Source organism: Lichenostomus cassidix, chromosome 17 (assembly GCF_008360975.1).
Source record: "Lichenostomus cassidix isolate B80296 chromosome 17, HeHo_3.0, whole genome shotgun sequence".
In the NCBI taxonomy this organism is placed as follows: Eukaryota; Metazoa; Chordata; class Aves; order Passeriformes; family Meliphagidae; genus Lichenostomus; species Lichenostomus cassidix.
This window is the reverse complement of record NC_139497.1, coordinates 4,844,878-4,871,739: the sequence shown is the minus strand read 5'-3', so window position 1 is coordinate 4,871,739 and position 26,862 is coordinate 4,844,878. Positions and strand designations below refer to the sequence as shown.

Here is a 26,862-nt window from a genome sequence, read left to right as displayed (position 1 = left end):
GAAGTCAGTAGTTGAGTGATTATAAATAAAAGCTGGGTTCTTTCAACCCCTTAAACCTGAGACAACTATTAGTAAGCCAATGCCTTTAAGCTGTCAATATGTGGAGCAGTCGATGCTCTTGCTGTTGCTTGGTGGCAACTGGTGACAGTGTGTGTGTGGGATCGTGTAAAGCTGAAGGATTTGTGAACTAAATCCGTAAACTCTAAGCACTCAAAGCTGAGATAAAACCAGGGAGGAAAGTGGTGTGTGTTGTATATTAATTATCTGCTGGTAGTGGGGAGCATATCAGTAAATTAGCAGAGTAAATCCCTTAAATTGAACTGAAGAGCTCTTCAAGTGCTCTGGGTTAAACAGCTGCCTCTGGTCACGTTTGCAAGGTACAAAACCCCTTGTGGCTGGATGATGCTGTGTCCCCCTCAGATTCACCCAAATTCTTCTGTCCAGGTGGGGTTAAATATATCTGATGTCCCCTGTAAAGAGAGAGGATTAATTTTCTGTTCTGAGTGGGGAAGTTACATGGAATGCAGTGTTAGAGGAACCAGACAGGCTCTTGTTTCAAGCACGTTCCATGACCTAGAACCCTAAGACAGCAGAGCTATAATGCTGTGTTGAGCAAAGCATCTGCTGGCAGCCTGGTGTCCCTCAACCTTTTTTCTTCTGAGCATTAAGGGAACCATCTGGTTATTTGCCAGGTTAACTTGATTCTATTAGGGTGATCTTATTAGAGCTAGATTACAGGTTAGCTGTGTCAGGATTAGTGTCCTGCTATTACAGTGAGTGATATTTATGAGTCAGGAACGTTTTGTGCAGAGATGTCAAAATCAATACTGAGGTAGGGGTAGAGAAAGAACTTTTTGTACTTGTGCAGTTCTTAGCTCAGTCTTCCAGGACTGCCTCCAGAACAGTTTGTTTGCTTTTAGCATCTGACTTCTGTTTCTAGAGAATTCTGCAATCTAATTACCTTTTCCTAGAAGAAACAGGAGGAAGAAACTGTTTTTTTTTTTTTTTAGTGGCAACTTGTCCAATGTTTTAAATAGCATTTTAAATTTGCTTTTTCACTTCTGTTGCCTTGTTTCTGGTTTTTTTCCAATTAATGACCTAGGAGGTTTGAGGTACCGACTGCAGATGTTGGATGTGACCTTTTGTCATCCGATGTGGCAGCTGTGTGTGACGTCAGCTGCTTTTCATGTGAGGTTTTTCATGGCCTCCTTATTTAAAAAAAAAATTAAATCCCACTGTACTTGAACCTTTATCAGCTGAGCAAGGCATGGGAAGAAATCAATTGCTGCATTTTCTGTGCCAGACTGAGAGGAAGGAAATTATTCTGCTGCGAAACTGGGAGTAGAAGAGGGGATTAGAATTTTCCTGATAAACTAACCCAAGTAATCCTGTTTTGAATATTTTTTGTATTCTTATTTTTTATTTATTTTATGCCAAAAATAATTTTTTGGAATGGAAGTATGAGACTACACACAGAACTATTTGCCCACATAATTTTCCAGTGTATTAATGTTTGTCTGTCCAAGCATTGAGCCTGCCTAACAGAGATGATCTGAGGCAATGACAATGCATTTGCTAAACACTTGGCCAAGCCTCAGCATTTTTGGTTAGGTAAGATCCCCAAAGTCACCTATTTCTCTTCGGTCTGTGGCAGTGACAGTAGTGAGCATTCAAACAATGGGTGCCTTGATGTGTCTGCAGTCACTTTGGGGGATTTTGCTAGATGTTGTTTAATCAGCTTTTAATCAGCCAGATGTTAAAATTCTTCCACAATTTTGCTTGCGTATTTCCCCATAGCACAGCCAGACAGTTAGTGCTGGCATGTCTGTTTGAAGCTCTTGCTGTTCAGCTTATTGGAGAAGTTGGTCCATTCCAGTGAAATAGTTGATTACATCTGAAGGTATCCTAAAGAAATTTGCTGTTTGTATAATCAGACATTTTGCATGAATATTCAAGTGTCACTCACTCACCCTGCTTCCCCTTTGCTGCAGCAGATAACTCTGCATGTGATTTGTAAACTTGCTTTCCTTTCCAACAGGATGATGTGAGGCAGAAAGTGCACCTGAATACCTTTGGCTTCTTCAAGGATGGTTTCATGAGAGTGAATGTCAGCAACCTTTCCCTGAAGCCAACAGTGGGCTCTGATGACATGGACAGTTTATCAGTGAGTTCCTCCACTTGTCTGAGGTTTCAGATCCAAACTCGTGGTGCTGTTGGCTTTGCTCCCCACCATGAACCAGTTATGAGGATCTGTGTATTGAGATTTATTCCTGAGCTCTACATTCTGCTTTAAGGATGAGCCTTTAATTTACTGGATTCTCTGCTCAACTCAATGCACACATCTATAACTTACATTGAATATCAATTTCCTAAGCAGTCCTCTGATGTGAGGTTTTTTCACACTGTGTTCTGTTGCATTGCAGTTCAGCTTGTGATCGTTATGTCAGTAGGTTTCCAGACTAGTGACAATCTTAGTTTTAGGAGAACTCTAACATTAAATGTTTTATAGCATGTTATATTGGGGTTTTAGTAGAGAGACTGAAATACTAGATTAGAAAACAGAGCTGAGTTCTTATTCTGCTTCACAGTTTGACCTCTTTATTGCTATGAAAGTATTAAATGTTTTTGTCAAGCTAAACCATGTGGAATAATACTGAAATATGTTTAAAGGTTCAGGGACAAAAGGTCCTCCAGATTTAGTTTGGGTTTGAATCAAGATTTCTTGGTGGATAAGGATGAGGCAGCAAGTTTGTTATATTTAAATATATTTTTCTGTCGAGTTAGATGATGAGAAAAATACCTGGATTCTGCCTTAAATGTAGATTAATTGGTTTAGAAAGCAGAATCTAAATCTTTCAGTAGTGGTTTGGCTTCAATTTGACAGATTCTTCTCAATTGTCTCATAGGTGGGATTCAGCTTGGATCGAACAAGGAATGATGGTTTCTCCACATACCTGGTAAGAGAAGTGAACTTGCTTTTCTAAGCTGGGACTTCTCATAGTCTACCTGACTCTGGGAATGGTTGGAAGGAAAAAAAAAAGGTGGGGGGACTTTAAATGAGGGCAGGATGTGAAAGATCTGGATTAAGAATGGTAACCTCTACCTGGAGAGGAACATGTCCCACTTGTTATAAACCAGAGGGCACTTCAGAGGTGTTTTGCTCATTTTACCAGGATGAAGAAGTGGATTACTGTATCTTGAGAAAGACACCAGAGCCAGATGTCTCTGTTGTAATTTTACTTCTGGAGATCCCAACTGAAGTGTGAGTGAAGAGTGCACACAACATTTTGACGTTACTTCTTTAGTTGAAAATGATGTAACAGTTGAGGGTTTTTAAGGGCTTGGAAAGGTGCTGTGCATGTAGTTTGTTTTTTTTAAGGGGTTACATGAGAGTTGAGGGGAGGTAAGCTTAAAAATAAAACATCTGCAGTATAAAATGGTCCAGAAATTCTTCCTCCATATTGAGGGGTTAAAGAGACAGCAGACAAAAGTAACCTACCTTAATTTTGCTGAAGGCATGAACTTGAAGTCCTGGGTCACTTGCAGCTCTTGCACTCAATATGCCATTTTATTGTTTGTCTTGAATTATCTATTCTGTGGAAGTACCTTTGAGGCTGCATTGATTTCTTTTGCAAGAACACACGTGGGGTAACTTAGTTTCTTGTGAGACTCTGCTTTCCAAAGCTGAAGAAACTCAATTTTCTTCATCCGCTCTTGTATTTGATGTAGAGGTAGAATGTGACTTTTCCCCACAAGGATCAGTTCTGCTGTGAGTCATCATCTGGTTCGTGCCTGTTCTTTGTGGTACAAAAAACAAGTCAAGACAAGTTGATTTTCTTTTATTGGGTATATGGCTGTGACAAATAGCCTCTTTAAAAATGCTGTTTTACTTCCATTTTATAATTAAATCTTTGTTTCTTTAGTGTGAAAGTACGGTTCTCTTCAGAAGCTGCTTCCTTGTTACCTAAAATTTTATTTGTATCTGAGGAAAATGGTACTGCCTTAAATAGCAAGCTGCTAAAATCTTCTGAACTGAGCAATGATTCTGGTAAAAGTCCTCCAAAGACCAACGATAATACAGATGGCAGAGGTAAGCCAGCAAAACTTGACTTGTGTGCTCTCACTGCTGATTCCTTGTTGTGCATCCAGACTGTTACTGTAGTCTATTGCTTAGAAACTATGGGCAGGGAGAAGTAACTATTACTGGTAATCTTTCTAGGAGACACACACCTTTGTCTGGCCTACAGACCAGCAGATGAAACAATTTTATAATCTCAGCTCTAATGGGATTAGCTCATGTTATCCCTTCCTGGCAGAGTTTAGACTTCAGATCAGACTGCTGAGCAGTCTGATCTGGAGTAGTCTGAGTCTGTCTTGGCCTGTCACGTTCACAAGCTTTGATACCATTCAAAAGCTTGCACAGCTGTTCTAATGAGTCAAGAACCAAGGATGGGTGGCACTGGAGTCTGACAATTTAGTTTTGCTTTCTCTGGTGTAAAAAGTGTAGCATGAGCGTGGACAGTGCACTGAGGTGTGGGAACTAAAGGCAAAGCTCAAGACTTGAACTTTTGCTGCCTGGTAGAAAGGGATGATGTTACTTTTGAAAAGCTTCTTATACCAGTAGAGTCCAGCTGTGAACTTGACATGCTGCTCTACTGAAGGCTCCTGTCACCTCAAGTTCATAGGAGATCCTGACTTGGCAGGTCACCTATGCTTTTGTGTTTTCTTTGTTTATATTTTTAGTGGAGTGGTGTGAAGTTATTCCTTCCCCACAGTTAATTAGGATTTCCATATGTTTGTCAGGCCAGGTGTTAATGTTCAGATTAAGATTTGTCAGTGAGATTAACAGTACTCAGTCATAGCATTAAAAGTCAGAGTTGTAGCTTGCATCTGGTTTAGGTCACCTGCCTCCTGCACCACTCTCATCAGAGGGGTTGGAAAGATTTCTGGAGTAGGCTTTTGTAGGAGGTGTAAGAGTAGAGAATCATATTTTGGCACTTGAGGATACATTCAGAATGAATGCTGGCTGTGGGAAGAGTCCTGTGAGAGTAAGGAGAGACTGGGAAAGAATCTCTGTTAATGATTAGCTGGGAAACTGCCACGCAGACAAGTGTAGGAAGATGCTAATAAGGTATTGACAACGTGGTGGTTTCTGAGGATGTCTAAATGCAAACACTAAATGTACCATTAATACTTTTATCTCTAGATAAGAAGTCCAAACGAAGTACAACATCCTCCCAGGTAAGAAACTATCTGGAGTTCTCTTTCAGAAAGAACCTGGGGGGATATTCCAGTAATCATAGCCAAAAAGTGGAGAGTATTTGCTGTTGCTCTCAGCCTCCACTGTAAATATACAGAATACAGTTTTGATTGTCTGGTTGATGTAGCCAAATGTTTTAGTTACTGGCTTAAGAAATTCTAAAGGTCTCTTTCCCTTTTCCCAGAACATGGTAGAACAAGAACATCCTGTTCACAATGACAGAGGAACCTTTTCATTTCAGGTAGGATGTCTGTCAGTGTCTGAACACAGTTTCTTCACTGTCCTACTTTGGAAAAGTGAAAGTCTGGTATAGATGTCTCCCTGATGACAAGAGTTTGCCTGAAAATTTACTGAGCTAAACATCAGTGATGGAAATCTTTCTTTATAAATTGTGGGAGCTGCTTTTAAATTGGCTTTGGTGTGATGCTCTTCTAAATATCACAGTCTATGAGCCTCAGCATATTAAAGTTTGCTGTGATGCCAGTAGTGCAGATTGCTGATAACAAATATCTGTGACCTGACTGGTGGCTCAAGGGGAAGATCCTCTGTATGAAACCAGATTAATGCTTTGTTTGAGCACCCTGATTCACTTGTGATGGTTGATTACTATAAAACAAACACATTTTCAATTCTGTTATCTGACACAAATCTCATTTCCTGTGCTGTCACAATTTGCACAGTTGGGGGAGGAACAGAAAAGCTGCAGGACAAGTATGATAAAAATTTTATGGTTCACCACGTTAAATATATGATACTTCTGGTTATCTTTTTCTGTGGTGAACTGAGTTAAAGACTGATCCTTAACAGGGTTGGATTACCAGAGAGTATAATCCTAGATAGGTGCAATGATTCTGCATCAGGAATTCTGTTGAAACTTCCAGATGGGCTGGGTAGCCTCAGAACAGTCTGTTTGCTGAAGGGAACCAACTGACCCCAAATGACTGACTTCTTTCATGCTTCAGTGGAGATGACTTCCTACCAGGGCAACCCTGTTGTGAATGAGAAGAATGCTGACTTTTCTATTCTTTATTTTCAGTTCTTTTTTAACATCAGCTCGGATAAACAAGAAGGTCTCTACAGCCTGTATTTCCATAAGTGTGTTGGCAAGAAAGGGCCAGCCAATGATCAGCTGCTGTTTAGTCTTGATGTGAGTATGGCTTCTAAAGGATAATTAACTCGTTCACTTAGACTGGGACATCCAGCTTGCAGCTCCAGCTTGTAACCAAGCACACACTGCACACGAGTGCACATATGGGGTGGGAAGTGATTCAGAGTTGTGTGCCAGTCTCTGCAGTGGCATTTCTGAAAGAAGCAACTACTGCAAAAATAATTAAAATACTGGTTTTGCAGAAATGCATGAAAAGCTGAAGGCTGAATGTGGGCTGGGTTCAGTCCACACAGTTGTGACCTGGTGCTGTAATGAGATGGGAGCTCCAATAGCTGCTTGTGTTCTGCTGCACTCAAAAGTCATTTTTCTCTTTACATATTTCCAGATATTATGGTTTGTTGCTGCCATCTAAATTGTTGGTATTTGTGAATTCAGTGTTTTTGCTTTTTCTCAACTAATTAAAGATGTGTTTTTATGGTGTTAGGTACACATCCTAAAGGCAATATGTTCTAGCAAATGTTTTATAATGAGCTGTTCTGGTATGAATCCTCTCCCTGACCAAGGTACCTCAGCCAGATCAGCTCCTGAACTGCTTTTTACACATTTGTGTTAATGCTACCAAACATGGAGGTGAGAAAATCTAGCAGCCCTAACTTGACTCAGACAAAGCTACTTTAAATCTGCTTGTGAAGTTGTATGTTTAGAAAACCAGCTTTCCTGAATTTCCAGCTTTTTGTCACTTTGACCCATTGAAGAAATTGGAAAGAAAAGAAAACTTGGATGATTGATCTGCCAAGATGTACTTAGAGATGCAGGACAGCTTAAGTACTGCAAACCAGACTTGATGCATTCCTTTATTGAAGTCCTAGCACATATGACTAAGCCACTTAGGGGTGTAAATAGGATGCTAAATAATGCTTCTGTTTTCTCAGTCACAGGATAATAGGCTGGCAGCCTATTGTAGATACTGTTTCTGAATCAAAGGTGGGCAAACTGTGAATTTTGTAGAGAGAACTACTCTTTGGGAAAATTACTTTGCCTTTCTGAATTATGTTGCATAACTAAAGCATTGTTTTTCAAGGGGATTGTTCTTGTAGGAGTAATTTTGCAAAATGTTTTGAGATTCTTGAGGATTAAGAGTTGGGTTTGGTTTTTTTTCATTGAATCTCAAAAGTTGCCACTTCAGAAAAGCTCCATTTTAAATGAGTGAATTTGATTGCGAAATGTAACTGTTAACTCAGTGCTTTATCAAAATGGTTTTTTTCAACTGTACACATAACACACCTTTAATATTCAGATTGATATTACGGAAAAGAATCCTGAAAGCTACCTCTCAGCAGGTGAAATCCCACTGCCAAAACTTTACGTTTCCATGGCTCTCTTCTTTTTCCTCTCTGGGACTGTATGGATCCACATACTTCGTAAACGCAGGTAAGTTCAGTGTCTGTGACCAGTAGGGCCTACCTTGTTTGATTTTTATTTTTCATTCCTTCTCTTGTAATGCCCAATTCAGTCAGATTTAATCACTTGAAACTTCAAATGTGGCTCAGTATTGTATGCTTAATACACACCGTTTATATCTGAAAACTGCTTCAGTCAGTATTGTTGTTCCAGGCTGTCATTCTAAAGTTATTAAATCTTATGTTGAAAGTTCTTAAGGTAGAGTACATATCAGGCTATGTTGTAGCAAAAAATAGACAAGAAACTTCTGTACTTGGTGTCAAAAGGAGATGACTCTGAAAATAAGTAAGAAAAAATTGATCCTTTTTTCATATAGAAATGGAAACTTTTATGGCAATAGAGAGACATACATATCTTGATTGTGGTTTGAATTATGCTTAGCAAATTTTTTAACAGTTAAGATGTATGTATATATACACATGCAGGATATTCTTATTAATTAGTAATTTTGATTACCCCAAGCAGTAAAAATCAGCAGTTTAGAACATGAAGTTGAAATATTGCTCAGGATATTGCAGAAACCTGGACTGCAGCATTAAGGGGAATCTTTACGCGAATGGTGTGCTCAGCCTGGGAGTGACTGCTTGACACTTACAGCTTTTAAAGAAAGGCCTTTGGAAAATGAAATTTTTACTGCTGGCTTTTAATTAATGCTCTTCCTTCTTTTCTTTCTTTCCAGAAATGATGTCTTTAAGATCCACTGGCTCATGGCAGCCCTTCCTTTCACCAAATCATTGTCCTTAGTCTTCCATGCGGTGCGTACAATGTCTTTGCCTGAAGTTGTTGAGCTAGGAGGGAGAAACATGGAATCCAGGACATGCTGTTAGGGAAATCTGCTTTGGAGAGGGGAAGATGGGAGGGAGAACTGTTCTTAATACTGAAGCTTTAGAACTTAGCTGCAGCTCTGTTGTGAAAGTGTTTCTTTTCATCAGCAAATTCTGACTTTAAATACAGTTGAGATCATGGCCTGAAGTGTTGAAGCAGGAAGGGTTGGGGATTGAATCAGTTCCAGAAATTTTAATGTTTTCGCCATCTGAGGCTGACCTGAAAGCTTGAGCTGTACTGCTGCTTCAGCTCCATGGCTTGCAGTAAATATTAATAAATGAAAGCCTTGATGAATGTGTAAATTCAAGGACAAGGAAGTGTTACGATGTATGGCAGCAGACCTTGCCTTATCAGCTCTGAGACTTTCCATAGATAATGTCTCTGTTAAATTGTATTTGCCTTTCCACTGGAAATATCTAATGAGCAAAGGTTATAGCAAGCATTTAATCCTTCAGTGTTTTTGCCAGCCATGATCTTCACTTTCTTGTCCATGGTATTATACCTGCTACAAATATTTTTGGAGTCCAGTGAAGTGAAGCTGGCTTCTGGGGAAAATAAAACTAGCAAGCCTCTAGTCACCTAATGCAGCTGAACTTGAAAAATGAATGAATAAATAGCTTCCAAATGCAGTTGTTTCACTATAGTTAAGCAGGGGAGTTGTGTGGGAAGGATGTAGATTGTGCAAGATACATCCACTAGCACTTGGGAAATAGAGCTAATGGAAATGATCTCATTGTTGCTAAACAAAAGTAGAATGTGTTGGGAGGAAGTGATCTGTAAATGTGACAGAACTGGGTTTGTACACACTGGCTGGGAAATGAAACTGGAAGTGGAGCAGACCTGTTTTTAGAGGGTGGGGTGTCAAAGAGCAGCTTGTAAAGTGCTGTATTTTCTGCTTTCAGATCGACTATCACTACATCTCTTCTCAGGGATTCCCCATTGAGGGCTGGGCTGTTGTATATTACATCACTCACCTGTAAGTGTGTCAGAAGATTGATGTGATAGATTCAAATTGTCAGTGGGGCTGCCTCCCTCCTGAGCAAAGTGGAAAATTGTTGTGTTCTCATTCAGGCCACCGTGCCACAGACTCAGCAATCAGCCCTGTGTGAAGGGGAAAGCTCCACTTAGAGGGCAGCTGCAGAGAATTGGCACTTCTGTGGGAGGAGCAGTAAAAGGATAACAAATGCTTTGCTTTTGTTTGTTCACACTAATATTCAAGTATCTAATTTGCTCTTGGTGTGAATGGTAAGTGGGTACAGCTGCCAGTATTTGCTGCTGTTCACAATGGTGAATGGATGACTCCCCCAGGAAAAGATTGCATATATTGTGAATGAAGCCTGATATTGCTGTGTGATACACAATTGTAGCAAGTACATCTGCTTTGCTATTGTGGGATGGATAAGTGTTTGCCAAATTATGGATAGCAAAGCATTTGTTTGGGTTTGTGGCTTTACTGGCTGTGGGAGAAACCTGGGCAGAAGAGGAAGTGTGATAAAATAAAATAAAGTCTCTCACTGTGATGTCTGTTTCTCTTCCAGACTGAAGGGAGCACTTCTGTTCATCACTATCGCCCTCATTGGCACAGGCTGGGCTTTCATTAAACACATCCTGTCAGATAAAGACAAAAAAATTTTCATGATTGTCATCCCACTTCAGGTGAGGACTGAGATGTGCTGATACTTCCTGTCTTGTGGGAGAGGTGCTTGGGCAGACTGGAAAAGGCTGTGAAAAATTCACATGTAGTGAAGTAGGTCTTGCTTATTGGTTATTTCCTAGTCCAGAAGTTTCCGTAATTCTCTCAGATTTTCTCCCATATTGAGCATGAGATAATAGTGGTCACATAATTTTAGCAAATGAAAACTGGCTGTAAGGAGTGGGACAAAACTTTGGCTGGAAAACAGTAAGCAGAGGAATTGAATTAAAGTTGTCATTTCTGAAATGCTTGCTGAATGGCTTAATGAAATTTAAAAAAGGGAAAACCAAGACTTTTAGGCCTGTTGGGTCTGAAACATTCCCAGTGGTTCAAAGTGGTCAGTGCTGGTCTCCTACTCCAGGAACTGAAGTACACAGGAGAACAGCACTTTTGTTTGTTGCTGTATGTAGAAGAGATTTTCTGCCTTTCAGATGAAATCCCTTATCAGAAGTATATATAATTAGTGTTTGAGGCTCTTACAGAGCTCAGGTGTGGAGTACAAAAGATGGTCAATGACCAGTCTGAATTACTGGCTTAATTTAGAATTATATGTTTAAACTATTGGCTCTATGTGCCACACAGTCCTGTTTCTGTGTTTCAATAAGTAAATTTTGCTCCTTTTATCTCAACTGATACAGTAGATTCAGCACAGTATATAACAAAATAATTACTTTCTGAATGCCAGCAGGAATAATTTCCCATCAGTTTTATTTCTGTAAATCTTGTGAAGATGCTGCTGAACATGTGACTTTTGTATGTAGAGCTGCAGAAGAATTACTCATGTTACTGTCTGGGCTTTTGCTGAATTGGCAGCCCATCTGGAGTGTCTCCTTGGGCAGTTTGTAAGCCATGAACCATGTCTTGTTGTGTAGGTACTGGCAAATGTGGCCTACATTATCATAGAGTCAACAGAGGAGGGGACAACTGAGTATGGACTGTGGAAAGAAATCCTTTTCCTGGTGGACTTGCTGTGTTGTGGAGCCATCCTGTTCCCAGTGGTATGGTGAGTTGCTGGATGTGAAAAACATGTGAACTAACAGGCATTGACAGCTCAGCAGAGTTGCAGCTCTGCCAAAGCAAAAGAAGTCAGTGGTCCTGTGGAGTCAAGAATTTTGTTAACTTTTATAAACCTCATCAGCCTCAACACTTCAGTCTGGTGCTGTGGAAGACACTGGTTATTAGAGTGGGGATAAGGTAAGGTGGGTGGCAGTTTAAATGTGGCCAACACAATGCAGACTGTAGGTGCTTTTGAAACTTGAAATTTTGCAGAAGTGTTGATTCTCTAAATTGAAAACTGGGATTTGGCTTCGCTGACTGAGATTAGATACTTGACTGCTAAATTTCAAACCAATAGTGTTGTCTAAGATCAGGACTGCCTTCAAGCAGAGTAGCTGCATGTTTATTTGACTGTTTATAAGAAATAATCCCACAGGGAGCATTTCCCCGCCCTTCCTTCCACTCTACTTGGCAAGGAATAATGTTGGTTATATAAAACCCGACCAAAACACAGATAATTCAGATAAACACTATTGTTGCTGCTTGCCTGTTAGCCAGAACATTTATCTTCTAAATGCATTTTGTCTTAATTGGATAAACAGCTGGGTTTAAAGGAGGATATCAAGGAGCTTCTGGCTCCTTGGTTAATAAACATGGAATATTCTTCTTTTTTCTCCAGTACCTCCATTATTTTTTTCTGAAGTGCAGATTATATAAATGTCTGGTAACATGTCATCACTCAAGAGTATAACTCTTGAGTGTTTCAGAGAACAGTGTCACTCAGTAGATGGAAATAAGCTTCAGCTTGTCTTGTGAGGGTGGGTTTCAACTGTCCTTCCCTTCCCCTACACAGCCCTGGTGGCCTTCTGCCAAGGCTGGGAAATGTCTTCCACGAAATTTGCACTACCCACTTGTCCTTCCCCTTGCTCCGGTCAAAATGCTGCAGCTCTGAGCTTGAGAGCATTTGGGAATGGTAAATAAAGCCTTAGGGATATTAACTTCAATTGCAGAGAGACTCAATTTCCTGTGACAAAGGTGACTTCTGCAGTCACAGTTCTTGCTACCTGATGCTGGAATCTGTATGTCTAGTGACTTGCTGGTACCAAACTTGCTTTCCATGAGGGAATTGTATCTGAAGAACAAATGTGAGCTGTCCTGTGACTGTTTATGGTGTTCCTGCATTGCCATGGTGCCAACATAAACTGGCAGTGAAGCCCCTTACATCAAATCCTGCCCCTTTCTCCTCTGGGTAGTGTCACTGCAGCTGGTGGGATGGCTCATGTGATCAAGGTGACTAAGACTTGGCCCCTGCATTTACATTCCTGCAGGGTAGTTTCTGTTACATAAGTTGCCTATGTAGACATGTAAGCTGTAATCAACTATTTAAATGAAAAGAGCTTAAAAGAGCAGTAAGATGCCAAATGCTTGGCAGTACTTTGAAGAGTAGCTCAGCTTAATTGTACAAGTGGAAAGCATTATGCTGGAAAATGCCCCAGTTTCTCACTCAGCTCCTTCCCTCCCACAAAGCTTTCTGTAGGCTGAAGTAGGTTTAAGCAATCTGCTTTCCTAATCCCAAGGAAATAAAGATACTTGAGCTGACTGCCTGAGCTGAGGGCATCAGGGTGAAGTGTGAACTGTGCTAAATAGAGTTAATTACGAGCATACCCCAGCCATAAAGAGCTAACAAAACTTGTCAGTGATGTAGAGGACTTCAGTGAAAAGGGAGTGCAAAACTTATAATTAATCTATTCTTTATTTTTGCTTTTCAGGTCGATAAGACATTTGCAAGAGGCTTCAGCAACAGATGGGAAAGGCAAGTAATCTGTATTATTTTTCCTCTTTTATGCTACATGTTATAATGGCAGAATTTCAAACAAATTATGCTGATTTAAAAACCAAACTAAAACTATAAATCTACACTATGTTATTGTCACTACTCTGCTTTTCTCAGTGGGCTCATGGGAATAACTTTGGGAAAAGGACCTTTTTCTTGCATTGCTTTGGCTATCAGAACTGGAATGTGCAACCCATTCTCTGCTAGTTGCAGAGTAGCTCGGTACTCAAGCTAGACATGACATCTAGAGCAAATCATCTTGACAGATTTGCCATTTTTTCCTCACTTGGGCGTTCAGAAACAGAACTAGAAATGAATTCCAGAATTGCTTGCTATTAGCCCAAATAGACCCACTTATTTCAATTTCTGCAGAAATGTATTCCTGACAAAATAGAGGGAAATAAACCTCATTATGAAACAAAACATAACTTGGCATTAAATGTAGCACAGTTCCTGACTTGTCCATGTTTGTACAGCAGCTCCGAGGGCTGCCTGTGGAAAGTGGAGTTATGTTTATTGCAGCACTGAAAAGGAGGTGATGGATGGAAAGCCCAAATGTGGCTGCTGTAGTGCTTTTCCTGCCTTATCTGCTTATTTCTTCTTGATTAGTTCCTGGGATGCAAGCTGTGGAACATGGCAGTGGCTTCCTTGGAAACAGGCAGCCTTTTCCATCTTCTGTCAATCAGTGGTTTGCTCTTCACTGTTTCATTTGTAGAAGGTCTTTCATTGGCAACAGCTTTTTAACCTCAGTCCTATCCTTTAACTCTTGTCTCTCCTTTCTGGAGATCTCTTTCCAGGTCTGGATACTTCTTCCAGCCATTTCCTTGGCTTTCACTGACACTTCAGCATTTCAGTGCTAATTGTAGGTGAAATGTAAGGCTGAGTACTGAACTTAGCTCTGTGCAGACCACAGAGTAGATAATTTTTTTGCCATCTGTTAAATTTAAACAATACTTATGATGAGCTTAGCCTATTTTTTTTTTATTTTCCAAGCTGGTAAAAAAGCCACCAAACGACAACCCTATATGCTCAAAGAACCCCCCAAACCTAAAGGCAGGAAATTACTAATTTCTAATACAAACAAATGTTAAATAGGTCAGTGTTAATAGAGTAATATAAATGTTATTGGTAGCTTTCTTATAAGTGTGTTCAGTTTGGTTCTGTGACATTTACTGATGGATCTGTTTTACCTTGTCCACTGAGCATACATTCTGGAGTATTTATGCTCTTTGAGAAGTCTGATAAGTTTAGATTTCCTTGAAGCAGTTTCTTTCTTCTGAACCAAGGACTTCACCTGTGTCAGGCCTGGTTCTTAGCTGGGTGGCAATGGATCTGACTGTCCTGGTGCTGAGCACACAGCAATTAATGCACATAATTAAGACACAAACCCTTCGGATCCGTGTGGACCTAGGTGATGCCCCTGTACCTGCTTTGGTTCTTATCACAAGATGGTGCTGTGGAGTTTGATAAATCTCAGACATTCTGAGAAGGAGAGAAGTGAGGTCGCCAACAGCAGGGATGTTCAGTGTAATGGCTCAGCCTATCTCCTGTCCCTCATGCCAGATGAAATCCAGATCTGAGTAAATCCAAGCAGTTCTGAAAGATGCACTGTGATGTGTAAAAAATGTGAAGATAAAAAAATGGTAGTTTGAGAGGAGCTGGCTGTGTCTTCACATCGAGTCAGTGCTATGCACAGTAGCCCTTAAGGTCTGGTTTATTCCTCTGTTTTGTGTTGTTCTCCATGGGTAATGATGCTCATTATCATGAATATTGCTTGTGAATCACCTACTGCTGTTACCAGCTTTACCTACTGGTGTTGCCATCTGGTTGTGCAGATCCTGCAAGTTCAGTGACTGTGTGTTCAAAGGGACTTAGCAACTCTGTTATGCTACGCTGATAATAAAAGAATAGCTAAGGAAAAGATTTTCAGGGAAAACATTGCACAGGCTGAGAGCAGATTGTGGCCAGGAGAGCTGCAGTTCTGGGACTCACTTGTGAAACACAATCTGGTTGGGCTATTTAGAGGCTGTTGATAGGAGCCCACGGGGAGCAAGAGAATGGCAATGTGATGCCAGAAGCAGAATGTTACTTAGTGCTGTTGTGCTGCTAATGTGTCTGGTTGAGAAAACCAAAAGTGATTTGGTTGTACTGTAAAAAGGTGAAATCATTCATGTTAGGCTTATCAATGAATACTCTTTACTAGAACCACATGCTCTGTAAGCTTCCCTTAGAGGCCTTGCACTGCAGAGGTGCTGCTTGATGTCTCAGCTTCTCATGAGAAGAAAAAATAGAACCAGTGCTAACTGTTAAATCACCAGCATTTTTTTTTCCTGTGGTTAGTTTTCTCCTGAAGTAGTGGAGGTTACTGGATCCTCTCATTGTGCAGTGTAACTGTCCTGTGGCTAGAGCTGATTGGATCGTGTGCAGACACTCCTAGTTTGGCTGCCTCTGGCCTGCTGGGATTTATTGTCTGGTCAAAGGCTGCTTTCCCTGTTCTCTCACACAGACTTCATTAACTTTATAGGGTGTATTGGGGAATTACATATTACATGTTCAATAGCTGTTCTTCCTGGTACTGAGTCATCTTCTGACCTCCTTGCTGGTGAGAAAGACCTAAGGAAAATTATTTTTGTTTCCTTGCATCTGTTAGGACTGACAACTCCAGGACTTTATGGCTCAGTATCCTGGTGGTGTTTCCTGACTGTCTTGTTCTCTTCCAGCTGCTTCTCCACCTGTTTATTAGGTAGCAGTCCCCTGGGTCAAGTGCAACCATGACTGGAGTGTGACTGGACTAGGAATGAAGCAGTTTTGGATTTACCAGACCTTTAGTCTGGGCTTGTCATAGGCCTTAGTTTTAGCAATGTACAGTTAACAAAAAAGCTTGTTGTAAGTGGCAGTGACTTGGAGTCACTAGCTAATTGTCATTTAAACTAGATTGAAATATTTTAAAAGAAAAACGAAGCGGGAAAGCTAGAGAAAGGGGTCTAAAGTCATCCAGGGAGAGCTTACGTACCCAGATGCTGTGCATTGCTAGTGAGGAGTAGGCATGGCACAGTGCTACGGCTGAGTTTGAGCTGCCTGGCTGTTTGCTTTTTCCCTTGAAGGTGATCTTTAAAGCAGTATATCTGACCTACACAGGCTTCTTATCTTGCACAGCAGTGGGCGTAAACATCCCATTTTTAGAATCTTTTTTCCTCCCCTTTTAAAATCGCCACCTTCAGATTTAAGCAAGTGCTTAGCTACACCTCTTTGATCTGTCACTATATCTTCCTTCAGGTAGGAGCCTTTGCTCTCTGTCCATTTCTAGATCTGCATTGCAAATGTCTTGCAGATTTAAGGGAATCAGCCTTGCAAACTGACCTAGAATTGTTCAGCCTGCAAAGCTGCTCAACTGCCACCACCTTGTTTACAGACATCTTGAGAAAAGAGAGGGAGTATATAAATTATTTATACATCATTTTTGTTAGAAACTCCAAGTTTTTGGTCAATGGACCTCTTAAGTCTCATAACACACACTTGGGATCACGTCCTCTGTTGTTTAGGGGAGGAATGGGGCTGGAAAGCATTGCTGCAGTTTGTTCTGCTGGTACCTGTGTGTGTGTGTGATGAGAGAAGTGACATGGCACAGTCAGATCATGGTTTGCTGTTTTCCTGGAGCACTGCAGCATGTTGCAGTTGGCAGCAGAACTAGGGGAAATACATTGCAGCCTGTCCCTCCCAGGCATCACTCCCTGTGTTCTGTGCAGTGAGCAAATGATGATTAATGCTTTCATGCTTGCCCCCATGTCAGGAAAAACCATTTGCAGTATTCAGTGTCTTCCTGACCTGTGCCATGGAAATGCTGTGAACAAAGAGCCTGGTCCTGTGTGGTACAGAGCAGCCTGTGCTTGGCTGGGCTCAGCACCACTTCCAGGTGCCCCAGAGAGCTGTCCAGGGTTGATGTGGCAGCTCTGTGTTGCAGATACAGTACTTATCCTGTGCTTTGGACTTTGATCTGACCCTGATGCAGAGCTTTTGTGCCAAATGGCTGATGTGGTTCAAGACATTCAAGATTAACTAGTCTGTGCCACCTTCTTGTGTGTGACACTGAGCTTTGCTGTATCTGTGTGACCTTTCTAGTGCAGGAATGCTTTTAAGCAGAGAGCTCTAGAGACTGTGGAGCCACACTTCTCAGAGCTGCTTTTTTGAGGGCTAGATCTACGTGTGCTGCATCGTTGGGGAGAGCAGAAAGCTTCCATTTACGGTTTGATAATGGCACAGATCACATCTCAAATGCACCAGTGTGAGCAGGGCAAGGGAAGCATTGCAGAAATACTCTCAGCTGTACCTTGAGCACGTTCACTGGCTGCACTGTGGTTTGTCTTTATGGATTGTATTGTCTGGGCTTGAGCACCCTGTGCCCTCAGCTGCAATCCTGTGATTGTTATTGCATACATATACTGAAAAGGTCAGATTTATTCATCAGAGGGCTATTGTGTGGTGTGTAAGTGGATGGTCCAGCATCTTTTTCCATAATATAGACAGCCTCAACATTGGAAATTAGCACAGGGGCAATCTCAAAAAGAGACTGCTTATCAAAATACTGGGTTGTGCTGTGTTTTGATCAATGCAGGTCAGGCTATTGCAGGCACAAGCTGCTAAAGTAAATGTTGATAGAGAAAGAAAACTGAGGGAAGCGAGGTATAGATGTTATAAATCTTTCTTGGAGGATGGCTTTTATCTTTTTAATTACTGTCTGAAAGAGATGGAACATAGACATGAATTAATTTCTAAACCCTTTGGTGGAAAGTCTCTTTTAAATTTTTTTTTTCTTTCTCTGCAGTTAAGTACTGTTCTTTGCAGAATGGTTATCATACTCGAAATATAAATTTACCCAACCTTTACTGCATGCTGTGATTGCTGCTGTGTTATCACAGCTTTACAGGTTGGTGTTGCAAGTGATTCAGGTTGTAAGTGACAGCTGCTGGCTGAGCCTTGCTCCTTGTAAATGCTGCTGTCACTGTCTGAGCTGCCAGGCTGAGGTGAACAGAAATCTTTGAGTGTCCAGGATAGCAAGACTCAAATATTACTGCTTGGAGCACATTGAGCCTGTAAAGAAGCAATTCACCGGCTGCTGATGCCAAGCAATGATGATTTTAGATTTTTCTCCAGAACAGTATGTCCTGTAACTTGGAGTTGTTAAAAAAAAAACTGGCAGAATTTTGTAGACATGCATTAATGCTGACTTACGTACCTGATAGTGGAGAGAAATATTGCTGCAGTTGAGGAGAGCAAGTCTGCTTCCACAGGTGACTCCTTAGCCTTTCTCCTTGCTGGTGGTTGTCTATCTTTCCTCTCCTTGCTCTTCTTTTCCATGCTCAGACATTCTGAATATGTGGATATACCAATTTATGACTCTTTGCTATTGATTGTCATGATGAGTAGGTGAGATGTTGAGCTGTGCTCCATGAGCTGGGAGAGGTGGAATTATGACACTACATTTGGCAGCCAGATCTTTGCCTTTGCTGTCCTCTCATCCTGTGCAGTGCACGAATCCAGAAATGACTCCTCGACTAGCTGGTGTTGATTGTAAAGCACTGATAGACTGGCAGTTTGAATCACAGCTGTTGAGTTGGTGTTCCTTCAACTACAAAGCCTGGTAATTCTCCTGGCCTGTCAGTGCACCAACTGGTAGCAGTTCTTGAAGTTGGATACGTTGAGTTCAAAATAGATCCTTCTGTGTGCAAACCGGTGTGTGGGAAATCACAAGATCTTCATGGTCACACTTAATGCAGCTCTCCTTTAAATAGGACAATATTGCTTCCCTGCTTCACAATTCAGTGCAGTTATCATAGATGTTTACATGTTTTAATCTTTCACAACTGTATTAGGAAAAGCTTTTAACATTGGATCATCTGTCAGTTCATGCCTTGTGTTGGTCAGGTGCTGCTCTTGCAGTGTGTCTGCTGCAGGAGGGTTTGCATCTGGTTCAAGGTGTCTGTGGCTTTCAGTGGTTCTCCTGGAACAGTAAACTGGAAAGGGACTATTGATCTCTAGATCATAAAAGTAGTTTTATAACAGAATGCTGTCTGTCTTCACTTTAGTTTCTGTAGTGGGAGCTTACAGGAATTTATTTGCACTGGTGCATTTGACATTTCCTTTGCATAAGAAAAGCTGCTTTGTTTTTGTCAGAGAAGGTGAAACATTTCTTTGGGAGCTATTAGCCTTCCTCTTCCTCATCTGATATACTGTATTTTGCTCTCTTGTAAACCTGGAAGACCTTCTATGCAAATACATGCAGCCTTTTATAAATCTTTGCAGTGGGTGAGTTCTGTGAGGGGGTGCAGGTGAACTTAAGCTCTATGTATTGCACTTCCACATCTGATAAATACATTATGAGGACTTGGAGGGAACACAAGTAAATATGTGGCAGTATTTTTTAACTGGCAGCTCATGTTCATTGGCTCTGAACTGCGTCTCTGTATGCTGTCAACATATCTTGGACTCTTCGGCTCTCGTGTTGTCACAAAAGCGTCGGTGGCCTGTATTTGTAATCCTGCTGCACGTCTAAAAGCTGACTCTCAGACCAGAGCTGACAGCTGCTCCATCTGTTGTTGACCTCAGCTCATTCACATGAATGTTCTGTGCTGCTCCAGCTGATGTGATCTGTGCAATACTCACAGGTTCGCCTGGGGCTTCAGCTTGCACGACTTGCGACTCAAACACGTGCTGGGGAGCTGTTTGGGATGATTTCCCATTTCACTTGTGAGTTGTGGCTGAGCCATGAATGACAGAAGACCCTGCTTAGATATTAAAGAGCCTGTGCTGCTGTTCAGCAAGATGCAGTGGTTCCCAGAGCTGTGATTACCTGGAAGTTGCTCAGCTCAGCTGAAGGCACGGAGCAGGTCAGGCTCTAGAAAAGACAGGAATTTTCTAGGAGGCAGTGTTAGGTGGTGTGTCCCTTCTGGCAGGAGTGAGCTGACAGGATGTAGTTGGCTGTATACAGATAGAGGAAGGTTCTGTATTGCAGAGTGTGTGCATATAAAATTTAGTGTAAAAGCAATCTCATTTCCCTTTTTAAAAGTGAATCCCCCCCAGCCTGCATGTTATCCTGTATGAGGACATGCTAGGCTGGCACTCCTCAGGAGAAATCCTTCTAGCCTGGGTTTACCTGAGCCCTGATTTTTGACCGCTTGCCTAACCTGCAGACAGGCATCAAAAGAACTTGTCTCGTGTTAACAATTTTCTGATGGACTTTTGTGTTCTCTTGATAGCTGCCATTAACCTAGCAAAGCTGAAGCTCTTCAGACATTACTATGTCATGGTAAGTAAAACACCTGCACACATGCATGGGGAGCACTTGGAAGCTGTTCAAAGCTTTGGATGGAATACTTGTTGGAAGCTACTACAGCTGGTGGATGTGTTAGAGGCTCTTGGCACTGCTGTGCTTTGGCATCTTGGTCAACTGGCTTACAATCCTAAAAGCAACTTCCTTTTTTTCTCCTAATGGGTATATCCTTCTGTCTCTCTTTAAATTCCAGCTATTTGTAATGCTTCCTGATTTCCTCTGGAGACAGCTTGAGCTGCCAGTTGAATTGATGGGCTCGAATAATGTACTGTAAACTTGCTAAAAATTAAACTTGGGACCAAATGGTGCCTGGAGATGCATGTGTGCAGTTTCTGATTAAGTCAGTGGGAGCCATGAGTACGTTTCCCAGGAGAACACAGACTTCTTAATGATTTCCAACGGCCTCATTTCAGCCTCTTCTAAGTGGCAAGAGTAATAAATTACAATTGTGATTCTTGAAATTCTATGAAATTGTAATGCTTAAAGCATTTCCTGCTGTAACTTGAGTATGTTACCAATAGCTTGAGTTATTTGGATGTTCAACAAGCAGCAGAGCCCTCACCCTATATCTTCCATGTTTATTGAGGAGCATAATAAGGCTAGTCTGACATAAAGAGTTGTCTGGGAATCGCTTGAGCTGTTTCTGTGGGGTAAAAAGGCTCTGTAAGGATGGTGCTATTGTTCTCATGCTTTCTCCTTTTCCTTCCCAGATTGTGTGTTACATTTACTTCACACGGATCATTGCAATTCTCATAAAGATTGCTGTTCCATTCCAGTGGAAATGGCTGTACCAGGTATTTGCCAGCAAAGGAAAATACATCCATTCCTTGATGTTTTTCTCTATTATTCTTTAAATATGACTGCACAACAAAATTCCATAATTTGTTCCTCATGTTATAGTAGAACATCTCAAAGCACAGTGCTGCACCCTGCCTCTTCTTGATTTTTATCACTGATGTGCTTAAGGTGAAGGAATATATTCTTAGTTTTATGTTTGTCCAGCAAGGCTGCTGGATTATACATGAGATGTCTGAAAGTAATTGCATTATTGATTTTTAGTCTTTCAATTTAAAAATGTCTGAAAGAAATTAATCAAGAACACACAAAGGAGAAAAAAATTAGTCAGGTTTGCTCTATGTAATTGAAGCCCCAGGGAGCCAGAGAAATAAGTTTTTGCTCTTCCATCTACAGGCTTTTTTTGCCTACGGACTTCTAAATACTTGGGTTTTTAACATATAATCCAAGTAACTGTGCTGGGAGTCCTTGGAATACATTAACTGTTGAAAATACCAAACAGTGTAGGGGTGATTTCCCCCCCTCATTTAAAAGCTAAGTCATGCCATAGTTCTTTGAAAGCCCTGGAATGATGGATAAAACTGTAACTATTTAAAGTGACAGGAAAAACTGGAAGAACAAAGGAATTGACAGCCTTTAGCCTGGGATTAATGACAACAGAACAGGAATTATTTTATTTCTGCTGTGGCACAGACCTCTTGGCCGTTAAACCTTGAACCTTATGAATGAGGAGAAATGTTTCGTGACCACAGAGCATGGCAGGACTGAACTTCAATCTCATGTTTTCACTTGCAGCTGCTGGATGAAATGGCCACACTGGTGTTCTTTGTCCTTACTGGGTACAAATTCCGTCCGGCGTCAGACAACCCTTACCTACAGCTCTCTCAAGATGATGAGGATGACTTGGAGATGGAAGCTGTGTAAGAACCCCTCTCCCCTTTTGTTTACCTCTTCACTTGTTTTGAGAAAAGTAGTGTTTAAAACCAGTTTGCTTTAATCTCTTTAAATCCTTATTTGAAGAAGATGAGGATCTGCCCACGTTTAAAGATGAGGTGTCTGTTTTGGTGTGTGTAAAGAGATTTGTGGTGTGCATAGGAGCCTCTGACCTGGATATTGCAGTAGTGTGGGATAAGCTGGTAAAGCTTTTCATGGGGCAAAAAGATGCCCATGAAAATATCAAGTAAGAAAACTCCTACGTTTAATTTAGATCATGGAACATGAATGAGCTTTACAGATCATCACTGATGCTTCATATTTAAACAAAACCCAAACCCACAACAAAAATGACCCATCAATCTGCAGAACACAAATAATAATAAGTGTCTAAAAATAATATAATAATAAATGAACAGGGTATAAAAGGTCCCTTCTGCCTTGGTGTTCAGCATATAGCTTTGCAAAAATTTATCTTAAGCAACACTGAGCCAAGGAGATGGATTTTCATCAATACTTTTCCCTGGTTTATTCCTTGCTGCTAAACCATGAGGCACCACAAATGCTTCAGGACCTGAGCTAGTCTGGAAAAATGATACAGCAGGGCTCAGCCTAAGTCCCTGTCATTTTCTCTGCAGTGGTTATCTGAGGACTTAAAAAATGAGTGGCATTTTTGAATGTGTAATTAAGAATGCCCTAAGAAATTCAGTCTGCCAGGAGTGTTGGATACAGCTTTAGGTGCCCCAGCGTCTGCTGCCTTAATAGGAACAGAGCTAACCTAATCCTTTGGTAGTTATATATTTGATGCATAATTGCAATTTATGTACATGCTTAGAACCCTGTTCCTAAGAGTTTTTTTCCAGTTTGGCAAATCTCCTTTACCTGGGTGAAATAAATGAACAGTCCAGCTTTTATTTCAGAAGCAAAAAAAGTCCGAATGTGTTTGCTGTCATAGTTAGCTCAGAAAGAAATGAATCTTTTTGGAAAATTGCTACAAGGAAGTTTGAATCATAGAATCCAGACTGAAATGTCATGTAAGGAGTTTAACTTCTCAGAAATATGGCTAGTAACAAAGATCTTTATAAATGCTTAGCTATTTTTGCTTTGGGTCGAGAAAATCTGTCATTTTTGCAAGCAGAATCCAACTAGTGGGTAGTGACCTTAAAATCACTATCATTTACATGTGTTTAAATGGGTTATGTAAGAAACTGGTCTTAGTTTGGAAGCTGTTTGGTAAAAAAGCATTCACATCAGGAAGTCACTGTCAGAACTGGCAGGATTTGTGATTGTACCAAAACAAGCTTTTTCCCTTTTTGCCTGTTTGAGTGAATTTCAACTTTGCGTTACGTGCTTAATGAATTTTTGCTTGTGGGGGTTTTGTTAGGACTAATAATAGGACACCTTTCAAATGCAGTGATTTTAGTCAATTGAGAAGTTGCTAAATTTAGGAGAATCTGCCAGAAATGATCTGGGGAAAGTTTAATGAACTAATTCAGTGATTTACATCCCACCCTAGTGAGATAGACATTGCTAAAAACTGGAGGATCAGAATTCCTTGTCAGCCTTTTCCTAGTAAGGCATTATGCTCATTGCCTTGGGAATTTCCACTGTTGTGCCTTGTGGGTTGTTCCTCTTAGCCTTGTGTGAATTTTTCTGATCTGATTCACCAGAAGTTTTATTCCATTTGGGCACTTGGCAGGGTATAATCTGTGTCTGGTTCTCCCTTCCCCAGCTCCATCAGGAAGGTTAAGTTTGTAGGTATTTGAAAAACAGAGTTTATACACATTCTGTGACAGGTGAAGCACTGCAGTGGAAGTGTATTAAATTGCTCATTGATTTGGTCTAGCTGGTCCTATTTTTGTGTTTATAAATATTAAATGTTGTTTCTGTTGGGGGGAAAAAATACCTGGGTTTATTTGAGCAGTTGACTGAGTGCCTGACAGTGTCCTGACTAACCATTGCATGAGTGTTTTGTCTTTCATGTGATAAATACCCACTTGTCTTCACAGGCCATGGCAGAAACTGAAAACTTGCAAACTTCATTGTGTTCTGCTATGTCTTATTGACAGGTTTTGTGGTTATTTTCCTCTCTCAGAAGGTGGTTTTTTTTTTTTTTTTTTTAATCAGGTTCTCTGAAACAGAAGCATTCATTTTCTTTAGTCTCAACAGTTCTATGAAATAACAGAGGGGATAGCTGTGAGGTTATCAAACCTCTTTTCTAGGCTTGCTTGTCTTCCATTAAAAAAAAAAGGCTATTTTAAGTGCAGCTCTCTAGCTTGTGTCTGTTTTCATGCATTGCAAACAATACAAAGCTTGGTCTGGCAGTGAATGTAAATATTGTTAAGGACACTGGAAATCTGCAAAGTTTCAAGAAAAATCTGCAGATTAGGTGTCTGCGACAGAAGCAACACAAGGCACAAATCCTCTTTCTGTAAATTCTTGTAACTCTCAAGAATAAAATACAAATCAAGAAAAGGTAACTCTGGCTTGGAGAACGAATCCACAGACATGTCAGGAATCTCTTCAGTTATTCCAGTCTCCACAGAAGTTGTCCTGTTGGGGAGGAGAGTGTGACTAAAGCTGAGCTAAGGACCTGTCTGTCCTTTTTCAAGCAGGTTCAATAGCCATTCATCATCAGCAAAGTGGCTTTCTGTGTATTCTGTGCTGGGCAGCCTCTTGAGTTCTGTCAGTACGTGGGCTCGTCGCTGACAGTTTGTTAGATTAAAGTTCCCTGCTTGAAAAGGTGCAGCCACACTTGGCAGAAAGAGCTGTCAGGCTTCCAGTCCTAATGCCATTTCTGGGGCATGAGCACAAAAATGTAGACAGCACAGTAGATGAGGTGGGGGTGAGGAAGGGGGAAAGGAAGAATTTTTGGTGTTGGGTTTTTAAAAAAAAATTTCATTAACTCGGTAAGCTGGCTTTAGATGCTGGATGTCAAAGTGCTATTTTACAGGTCTTGGTTGAGAATGATGTTCATACATCATGTGAGTTTAAGATAATTCCACTGGAGGAGGAGTTGCAGGAGAAGGAACCATTAATGGTTTTGTTCTCAAGTTGGTAAATCTGTCTTAGCATGTGGAGACTTTGCTTCTCCTTAACACCCAAAACAGCGTCAACACAGGGAACTGTTGTGGTAACACTGATCTTTGCTTATGCCTTTGGATCTGGAGTTTCTCTCTGTGTCATGATGCAGCTTATTCTGTGCTGAGGTTTGACATCCTGCTTGGTTGCTTTTCCCTGCTTTCTCTCAGGTTGTGCTTTGTGGCAGACTGATTCATGGTGCTCTCCATTAGCAGTGATTTTCTTCACCTAACACATCTTTCCCTTGCAGAGATCAGCTTTTTTGTTCTGTGGCTGATCAGTTTTCACTCCATGTTGCAATAGCTTGTAAGGGCTGGCTGCTGCCACTATTGCAGTGTTTCTTGTTGGACTATAAAACAAAGAAATAGGAGAAAAGACAGGTGAAGTCCACCACTGAGGAGAGCTGAATGTTTAGCCATTCCTTGATACCTTGGATACAATGCAGGAGGAAAATAAACCCCATGAAATCTCTGTGGCACATACCACTGTGTGATGGAGTGGTTGGGGAACTCCTCCTCTGCCTCATTTGTGATGGATATCCCTCTGGCAGGCACAGAAATGCTCTCTGGAGAGGGATGGTTTAGTGAGAGGGATTTGTTGCATTTTAACTGCTGCTGATTTGTGGGCTGGAAATGCAGTTCAGCAGACTGCAGGTGAGGAACATTGTTCCCTGCCGTATTGCAGGTCAGAGCTGAAGTGCTGAAACTGTTCCGAGGACAATAATAAGGATTTCAGTGTGCTTGGTCTTCATGCTGCTACTGTTATTTTATTGGGCACTAAAATGTGATGGCTGAACTGATTTTGAGAGAGGGAGGAATTGCCTGTTGTGCCTGAACAATCTGAGAATAGGAGGGACTTGAGAGCTACTTCATGCACTTGGCACGAGACAACAACAGTCTCTTCAGATGGGCTTTAACCTTCACTGTTGGAGAATCCACACAGAAATCTCTCCCAGATATTTGCTGTTACCGAGGGGGGACACAGTAAATGACCTCTCTGCTAGTGAAGGACATGACTGGATCTGCCTGCACTTTCAATGTGTAGCTCTCCCATAAATGTGGGAAGGGAATCATTCCCTTTTAACCATAACCTCTCATTACTTCTGTCACCACCTTGGTGTGCAGTGGCTCTGTGGTGGCATTAGAGTGCAGTGCTGGAATCTAGGCTGTGTGCCAGGTGGGGTCTTCCCAGCTGTGAGTCAAGCATTGGGACTACTTTGGTGTCATGTATGTGTAAAACACCTCTTGTATATCCTGATGTGTCTGCTGCTGCATTGCTGTGTTAGATGCTGATTTCTGGTTTGTAGTTCATGGCCATCTTCAGCTCCTCCCTGAGGAATGGGCACTTAGCTCCTCTTTCTGGAATTACAAAGTTGATTATTTCTGAAGAGTAAACTTGGTAGCTGTCTTGCTGCATCCTCCTGTACTTTTCAGACTATTACTTTGATTTGCCAGAATCTTTCTGCATTCTAGTCCTGTCCTCCAGTATGTAGCTCTTAGTGTCTTGTGCAGATTTAATAAGCAAGTTCTCTATTCCATTACCCAGGCAA

At 41.1% G+C, this 26,862-nt stretch overlaps 1 protein-coding gene across 2 annotated transcripts in view; it reads left to right on the top strand.

Moving 5' to 3' along the window:
- GPR107 (G protein-coupled receptor 107) overlaps positions 1 to 26,862 on the top strand; it is a 37,965-nt gene that overhangs the window by 4,008 nt on the left and 7,095 nt on the right. For both annotated transcript variants that reach the window (XM_085077016.1, XM_085077017.1), the window contains 16 exons: positions 2,039 to 2,164; positions 2,907 to 2,957; positions 3,174 to 3,262; positions 3,924 to 4,090; positions 5,207 to 5,241; positions 5,445 to 5,501; positions 6,297 to 6,407; positions 7,666 to 7,799; positions 8,509 to 8,584; positions 9,557 to 9,630; positions 10,193 to 10,310; positions 11,220 to 11,350; positions 13,113 to 13,156; positions 20,431 to 20,480; positions 21,215 to 21,298; positions 22,095 to 22,219. In XM_085077016.1, the coding sequence (XP_084933142.1) occupies positions 2,039 to 2,164; positions 2,907 to 2,957; positions 3,174 to 3,262; positions 3,924 to 4,090; positions 5,207 to 5,241; positions 5,445 to 5,501; positions 6,297 to 6,407; positions 7,666 to 7,799; positions 8,509 to 8,584; positions 9,557 to 9,630; positions 10,193 to 10,310; positions 11,220 to 11,350; positions 13,113 to 13,156; positions 20,431 to 20,480; positions 21,215 to 21,298; positions 22,095 to 22,219 (1,472 nt within the window). The remainder of the gene's footprint in view (positions 1 to 2,038; positions 2,165 to 2,906; positions 2,958 to 3,173; positions 3,263 to 3,923; positions 4,091 to 5,206; positions 5,242 to 5,444; positions 5,502 to 6,296; positions 6,408 to 7,665; positions 7,800 to 8,508; positions 8,585 to 9,556; positions 9,631 to 10,192; positions 10,311 to 11,219; positions 11,351 to 13,112; positions 13,157 to 20,430; positions 20,481 to 21,214; positions 21,299 to 22,094; positions 22,220 to 26,862) is intronic.